This window comes from Nesoenas mayeri (genome assembly GCF_963082525.1).
Source record: "Nesoenas mayeri genome assembly, contig: SCAFFOLD_35, whole genome shotgun sequence".
NCBI lineage: Eukaryota > Metazoa > Chordata > Aves > Columbiformes > Columbidae > Nesoenas > Nesoenas mayeri.
The window spans coordinates 629,239-637,723 of NW_027659961.1; the positions used below are offsets into that span (position 1 = coordinate 629,239).

Here is an 8,485-nt window from a genome sequence, read left to right on the forward strand (position 1 = left end):
TTATGCACCCAGGGATGTTCAGAGAATGAGTCTGTACCTTTTACTCACAAAGAAGAGTAACATTGTACCTCTGGCCTCCTGTTGCTACCCCAAAGGGATGGGAGGCACCTCAGCCTCACATCATGAGGAATGGACACGGGGACCTCAGTTCAAGGAAGAAAATCCCAGTGGGTGGTTTCTCATGGGCTGTTACTCCCAATGTGAAGTGACCTCGAGACACTATCTGTCCCGCAGGCCTTCATGGAAGTCCCAGGAGTAGCTGATGGTGTTCCTGCTCACTCAGGTTCATGTCATCTCACACACATGATGTGCATGCTTGCGTCTCATATGTAAAATGCACACACGGACTGCTGACCTGCTCATTCAGTGTCACTCCATGGAGGGAAGAAAAACCTCTGTGGGTGAGAGGCCAGTGCTAGAAATGGTGGTTGTGAGGGGCCAGTCCAGGTGACTGACCTGGGGCTCCTTCCACAGGGTGTCCAGTGCACAGGGGCACAGCCCAGCCCCTGCTCTGCTGGTCCTGCAGGTTTCTGGCAGGAGCCTGGCTGTGAGAGGACACTGCTGTGTGCCAGCCCTGCACACACACACTGTTCAGACGCACAATGGCGTTTTATAAGTGGGTGACTTTTGTAGGAATAAGCTTGAGAGAAACATTGCAAGAAGATATAAACCATCAAGCACTGCCCAAAAACCACCTTTCCTTGTGCAAGTACTGTTACTGAGGCCAGCTCTGTCACAGCAGTGTCCATTGCCTGTCCCTGCCTGCACCCACAGCACTGACACACAGCAGGACGGTGACCAAGCTGCCAGAGCACTCAGGCCTTGCACCAACACCAGGGATGAGAAGGAGAGTGTGGAGTGGAACCAGAACAGCTCTGGAAGAACAAGCGCTGCTGCTCCCTGGCAGGGCTGCCAGGATGGACTCTTTTACCATTCACCCATCACAGGAACTGTCCCTGAACATGCAAAAAGGCCTTGCAGGAAGGATATAGTTAAAAACAAGTCACTGCAGGAATTTTTATTTTGTTTAGAGACAAAACATGTACTGTTCCTCATTTAAACAGCCAGTGGCTATAAAAGAAAAGCAGACAGTGGATTAGAAAGAGACTGAAAACATCATTGCAATAAGAAAACAACTAATAAGAAAAGAAAATTCAGATGACAGGTCGAGCCAGTAATTAGCTACATTAAATCTCCTGTGTAGAATCAGATGGGCAGTTTATTGCTTCAGAAAACACTAAGATATGCGTTTCCTCAGGGCATCCTTGAGCTCCTGATTCCTCATGCTGTAGATAAGGGGGTTCACTGCCGGAGGAACCACCGAGTACAGAACAGACACCAGAAGGTCCAGGGAAGGAGAGGATATAGAGGGGGGATTCAGGTGCGCAAACATGGCAGTGCTGATGAACAGGGAGACCACGGCCAGGTGAGGGAGGCAGGTGGAAAAGGCTTTGTGCCGTCCCTGCTCAGAGGGGATCCTCAGCACGGCCCTCAAGATCTGCACATAGGACACCACGATGAACACAAAGCACCCAAATACTACTAATATACTAACCACAAGAAGCCCAAGTTCCCTGAGGTAGGAGTGTGAGCAGGAGAGCTTGAGGATCTGGGGGATTTCACAGAAGAACTGGCCCAGGGCATTTCCCTTGCACAGGGGCAGTGAAAATGTATTGGCCGTGTGCAGCAGAGCATTGAGAAACCCAGTGGCCCAGGCAGCTGCTGCCATGTGGACACAAGCTCTGCTGCCCAGGAGGGTCCCGTAGTGCAGGGGTTTGCAGATGGCAACGTAGCGGTCGTACGACATGACGGTGAGAAGAGAATATTCTGCTGAAGCACAGAAAAAGAAAAAAAAGAGCTGTGCAGCACATCCTGAGTATGAGATGTTCCTGGTGTCCCAGAGGGAGTTTGCCATGGATTTAGGGACAGTGGTGGAGATGGAGCCCAGGTCGAGGAGAGCGAGGTTGAGCAGGAAGAAGTACATGGGGGTGTGCAGGTGCTGGTCCCAGGCTATGGTGGTGATGATGAGGCTATTGCCCAGGAGGGCAGCCAGGTAGATGCCCAGGAAGAGCCAGAAGTGCAAGAGCTGCAGCTCCCGTGTGTCTGTGACCGGCAGGAGGAGGAACTGGGTGATGGAGCTGCTGTTGGACATTTGCTGCCTGTGGGCATGAGGACCTGTGCAAGAAGAAAAAGGCAGTGACAAGTTAGAGGAGAATAAACAGGCTGTTTCTCATGGAATACCCCTTCACTGATGGAGGGATGTTTCACCTCGTTCTTTATTTCTACCAAGTGAGAAAAACAGTTCATCACAGTTTAAAATGCAGCTTGGACATCTAGTTTCTATGAACACATCTCCGGGTCAAGACCCCTTAAATTGGTGTCAGAACAAAACTGACTCACACTGCCACCCCAACCACAGAGAGCAAGAACACCAGGGACAGGCGGAGAAACAGGGAAGGACACTGCAGTGCTACCAGAAAACAAAGCAGGAACAGAAAGGCAGACGGGCATGCTGTGGAACCTTCTCCTGACCCGGCTGTGCTGCTCCACTCACATAATGACACTGGAGAGCAAGCACTTTTAGCACCTTATTTGAGTACCACGTTGCACGAACCCTTCAGCTGGAGGTTCAGCTGCTGAGGTGGAGACTCGTGACCTGGACCCCATGGCTTTGGGGCAGAGGGTCTGCTGGGGAGGAAAGGAGACCAGGGGTTGCACTGGGAAATGTGTCTGCACTTCCAGGGATGGCAGGGGGGCCTGAATCCCCTCCCCAGCATTTCTGGTCTATCTCTCCCTCCCTGCCCATGTCTGTGCTGCCTGCAGCTACGTGTCTGTCCCTGGTCTGCTCCCTGTCAGTGTCACAGACCCCGTCCCACCCGCTGTGTGCTCAGCTCTGTCCTGCTCACACCTCCTGGCACTGCCCAGGGGCAGCTCTGTGTGTGCAGGGGCTCAGGAGCAGCTCAGACACGTCCTAACGACAACTGGGGTCTCAGTGTCTGCTCCAATGAGAGAAATAAATCCCTGTCTCCCAGTGCACACCCAGTGGAAAACTGAAAGCACAGACTCTTTCCCTTGCAGCTGTTCCTGTCTTGATGTCCTTGTTCAGAAGGACCCTATGCCATGTCTGTGAGGGGATCTGGAGCTCTGAGCAGCCCTGACCCACACAGTCCCCTTCACCCCCACAAGCTCCCTGCCTGCCCTGCCAGGGGTCGCTCCTTCCCCCCACAGCAGCTGCCATGGGATCTCCCGGGCAGGCTGAGCGCTGACCCTGGCAGGCGGCAGAGTCCCTGCCCGGCACAGCCCTGGGGTGCAGGGACCCTGCTCTGCAGGACAGCCCTGGGCACCCCTGGGTGCTCCCCCGGCTTCACAGCTCTTCAACATGGCCTGACAAGAGCCCCGTCCTTACAGATCCCACAAGCTGTGCCTGTGCCAGTTTCAGGAGATGCCTCCAGGAGCTACAGCTGCACTGCCCTGCACCAGAGACTTACCATGGCAAGGGCTGCAAAGGTTTCTCCTCCAGTGAGCTCTCAGTCATCCTCCAGTCCTGAGCACCTTTAATCTCTCTCTGCCTTGCTCGTCTGCTGAGATCCCCAGGCAGAGCCCTCAGCCCTGCTGCGTGTGCAGAGGAGCTGCTCCTGGGCAGAGCTGTCTCTCTGCAGCGCTGCCGCTGCCATGAGCTCCCTGTGTCCCAGGAGCCCAGCCCAGCTCAGCAGCACAGGAGCAGCCCAAGGCGCTTTAATGACCCCTCTGGTGGGTTTGGTGCTGAGTCCATGGACCTCAGACCCTGGAGGAAGGTGATGAAACCTCTCAAGCAGTCAGATGCAAACTCCAAAGTGTCTTGTAATGTTAATGGGTCTACTGAGCAACACTGTGAGGAGCTGAGCCCAGGGTCAGGTACAGAAAAAAATTGGAGACAGTGATGAAAGTTCAGGAAAAGCAGACTAAAGGTGGCTCTGAAGCTGAATAAACCTGATTGTGTTTCATTAACCAAAGGGCCCATTCCTGACCCACAGCCCTGGGGAGTCAGATCCTGTCTCTCCCACGTTGCCCAGGGCCCTTCCTGGGACAGTGTGATGTGGGGCTGTGCAAGGCCAAGGGCAGGACTATGGCCCCACACGTCCCAGGTTCCTGGCTGGGGACAAGGCGGGTTTTGGAGCTCATTGACAGCATCTTCCTGACATGGGTGACTGAGGAGTCAGTGGGGTGAGGTGCCCTGTGGGACTTCACACTTACAAACCAGAAAGAGTTGGTCAGGATGGAACAGTTAGGGATGGGAAAGTGGAGCTGAGGCTCCTGGGACATGAGAACATGGCCAAGAGCAGGATTTCAGGAGAGCAGGATTGGGCCTGCTGAGGGACCTGCTTGAGTCCTGTGGGACCTTGGTGTCTGCAGTGCTTTTCTCTCCCATTTCCTCCCTCCTCTCTCTCACCTGCTGTTGTGCAGTGTTTTTTACCCTTTCTCAAATACAATATCCCAGAGGTGCTGCCAGCATCACTGAGTGGCTCAGATTGGGCAAGGAGTGGGTCCATCTTGGAGCAGCTGAAATCAGCTCTGTCTGACGTTGGTCAAACTCCTGTTGCCTTGTCAGAGAGGTGACAACTGTAGCACACCCACACTCACCCTCAGTTTCAAGACTTTGCCATGTAAGCCCAGTACAGGGTGACAATGTGTTATTTCTGGCAAACTACTTGATCATAGAGAAGGAATGGAAAAGATCTTCTGTGGGCAACTGAAGGAAGTCACCAGTCAATGAGCAGGTTCCTATGGGGAACTGTAATTGCCATGACATTCATTGACCATTCAAAGCGGCAGATGCCAACACTCCAGAGGATCCTGGGCCAGCTGCTTAACATGTCTGCCTGGTGAGCCAACACGGGGGATGGTCACATGAATCTTGAACTGGGAAACAAGGAAACCCTGGTGAGGGATGTGAACATCAGTGTCCACCTTGGCTGTTGTGATCAGGACACAGTGGGGTCCCAGGGGAGGGAGGAAGGCCAGCTGCAGAGCACAGGCTGGTGGGATCCAGAGGAGAAGACTTTGACCTACTGGTGGATGGTGGGCAAAGTGGAGACATGGAGGTTGGTCTGAAGGGTGAAGGAGCTCAGGAAATCTGATAATCCTTACAGGACAGGCTGCTCCAAGAACAAGAATGATCTCTCCAAGCACACATGAAAAGAAGCATTTATCTTGTGAGGCTGCTCCTCTGAACTGATGGACTTCCAGGGCAAAAGGCAGCACACAGGAGGTGGAAGCAGGGGAAGCTGCAAAGGAGGAATTTAAAAACCTTGTCCATGGACGTGGGGATGATGACAAAGCTGCCCTGGACTTGATACCTGCATAGGAAGGGCAGCAAGATGAGCTGACAGAGCTTCACTTGCAGTAATAGAATAGACAGGGTGAACGTGGGCCTGCTGCTGAACTTCATAAGGGTTGAATCAGACGGGACTGAGGTTCTTCATGGCTTCTTTGCCTCCATCTTCACCAGCAAGGTCTCCTGGGATAGCAGTGGATGGGGCTCAAGTCAGGGGTGACCTTAGCAAACTCAGACACCATTACAGAACAGGAGATGGGTCACTTGACCAGCTCCCTGAACACAAGTATCACTGTACTGTGGCACCTGAGATTGCTAGGAACACCCACCTCTTGGTCCCCAGGACTGTGACTCCTCTTGAGCTGTCCTGGCCTGTCTCCTCACTCACATGGTGATTTAGGTACCCACTTTTCTGACATCTTCAGTCTTTATCAGGAGATGCAACACATTAATATGAACTGGAGGCTGCTGATGCCACCTGTTCTGGAAAGGGAGGGAAGGGCGAAAAGGGAATGAAATAGAAGAAATTTGGCTTTATTGCTATTTATTATGGAAATGGTCTCTGTTTGGCTATTCCTGAAATCTTTCTAATCATCCAAACCCGGCGTGAAGCCTTTAGGAAAATGATGCACAGATAATTGGCTTGCAAGAGCATTTTGTATGTCAATGAGCCCCCTGCTGCCGTGATCCTGAACTGCAGATACTGAAAGAATGAACAAACCTCTAATGAAGTGAAAGGCAGAAGCAAACCCCAAGTTTCTGAGGGTATTTGGACCCCACGAAGGGCCATCACTGACACAGCTGTGAAGGAAACAACCAGTGCCGGTCCCTGTCCCTGGAAGCTGGTGAAGGAAAGACTTGCAAACACTGGTTCCAGGTGGTCAGGGCCATGTGGAGGTGGCTCTGATGCCATGTCAGCCCTTGATGCTTGTTCGTCACCAGAATGGCTGAGCCCTGACCCCTGGGACCTGGTAAATCTTTCTCCAATGTTTTTCAAGGATTTTCCTGTGGTCAGTGTCAGTGTTTTGTGTTTTTGGGGGTGGTGTTTATGTCAAGTGCTGTTACTTTAACTGCAAGGCTCTTGTTTTCTGTGGAGTTGGAAATGCCTGTGAGTTCCTCTCAACTCATCCAGCTTCTTTCATACACCTGGCAATGGTCACCAGTCACCTCAGTGTCCCAGTCCCACCCTTGCCTGAATCCTCTATTTGGATCCATACCCCATCACTGCAGGAGGTTCATGGATCCACCAGGGTCATGGATGATTCCTGAGGACCATCCAAGTGTGGGCAGTGTAAGAGAGGAGCAGAGCAGGGTCAGCTCATGGGCCATGAGCACAGCCACCCCAGCAGCAGCCATTCCCCATCTCCCAGGCACAGCCATGCCCACAGCATGCAAATGGCACTGCCATACATGATTAGCCCAAGAGAGTACTTTCTTCCTTCCGTATTTCCAGGAAAATCTTCCTCCTGTTCCTCCTCCACCTGCAGACATCAACTGCTTTCCATTTCTGGGCTCAGACATGGCTGGAAGGGTTCACTGAAGCCATCAGCCATCTCATTGCTTCTCCCTGACATGCCCTGACCCTCTCCCACACCTACAATGGCCAATCATGGCTGCTCAGGCCTCTTGCTCTTCAGAGGAGGCCTCGAGCTTCTTGGTTCTTCCTGCTGCTTATTATGAACTTCCTCGCTCTCTCCAGAGTTCATGGCGAGCTTTCTTTTCCATAATAGCCCTTTATGACCATGTCTCACAGAATGGTTGTGTTTGTATGATCATTTGTGCAGAAATGTCACAGGACAGCACCCAATATGTCAAAACTGATGTCGAGTGAAATGCCATAAAGCCCCGATGAGTTCCCCCTGTGTCTGTGTCTCTCCTGGAAGGAGTCTGTCCCGAGAAGGGGATCCAGCTCCTGCCACTCTCTGCAGAGGCACATGAGCAGTGTCCATCACCTGGGGACACAAAGGGTGACGTTTGCCAGACCACCCTTCATCTGAACCACTTAGATGTGTGCTTGTGGATGAGGTATGGAGCCTTATAGTGCAAATGCCTATTTAATTGTCATTGACAGAGAGGCAAACACAGATGCAGTGTACTATTTTACAGATATGTAAGTATAAGCATGTACAACTGACATTCCTAGACAAATTACACAAACATCTGAAGGATTATTCATGCCTTTTAACGTGATTATCCTCAGAAGGCCACCGCTTTGCATCTCAGGAAATGGGCTGCAGAGTCCAAGGGCAGGATGGTTTGGGCTCTGTGCTGGGATCTGGAAACTGAAACGTGCTCCCATCTCCCAGCTCCCTGCCCTCCTCAGTGAGGGTGTGAGACATTCTGCCAGCCAGGGCTGAACTCACAGCCATGACCAGTATCTTATGTCCAACTGCAGCCAATGGTGTCCTGCCAGCTCAGGACTGGAGCTTCCATTGCTGGAGGTGTTTAAAAGATGTGGAGATGTGGCGCTTTGGGACATGGTTTAGTGGTGGACTTGGCAGTGTTTGATTTACGGTTGGACTCCAGGTTCTTAATGGTCTTTTCCAGCCTCAATGATTCCATGATTCTCTGGTTCTCTGATTTGGGTTTAAACCACTTCAGTTCCATCACCTCCAGCTTTCCTCAGAGGCGACTCTTGTGTGGCACAACTCTCCTGGCTCTCCAGGCAGGTTGGGCACTGGGTTGGTGCCTGCATTGGCAGTTTTCCCCTTCCTGGGGTAAAAGGCTGTTGAGCAGAGACAGTTGTAGAGATTTGGGTCACAGGGGTTTGCAGCAATCCTGTCAAACTCTGAGCAGGATGAGCTTTGGAGCCCAGGAAAAATGGAGATGCTCAGAAGGATATTTGTGAAGAGTGGTGCTGTCAGTAGTAACAGTAACAGGGGACTCCTCATTCTCACTGATGATCATGATGATTTAAATCTCTTTAATTTCAGTCCTAACAGTCATTCTTGCTTTTTCAAGCAGCTACTACACCTCAGCAGTTGTGCCTTGGAATAATTTCTTAGAAAAATGCTTTTTCTCTCACTTCTTCTTTGTTTTAATAATTTAAAGAGTACACCTCTTGGACAGAATTACCCCCAAATTGTGCTTCTTTCATTACTTTTCTACCTTTTCATTATTTCTTATGTGGTGTGATGTGGAGGTTGAATAGGAGAATAGTTTCTTTTTGAG

The 8,485-nt window shown here is 51.4% G+C and overlaps 1 protein-coding gene across 1 annotated transcript; it reads right to left on the minus strand.

Moving 5' to 3' along the window:
* Positions 1 to 1,237: 1,237 nt before the first annotated feature.
* On the minus strand, positions 1,238 to 2,152 carry LOC308052601 (olfactory receptor 14J1-like; the record flags this gene model as incomplete). The annotated part of the gene is made up of 1 exon (XM_080364663.1): positions 1,238 to 2,152. One exon carries the CDS (start codon positions 2,150 to 2,152, stop codon positions 1,238 to 1,240), a length of 915 nt encoding a protein of 304 aa, XP_080220789.1.
* Between the last annotated feature and the right edge of the window lie 6,333 nt (positions 2,153 to 8,485).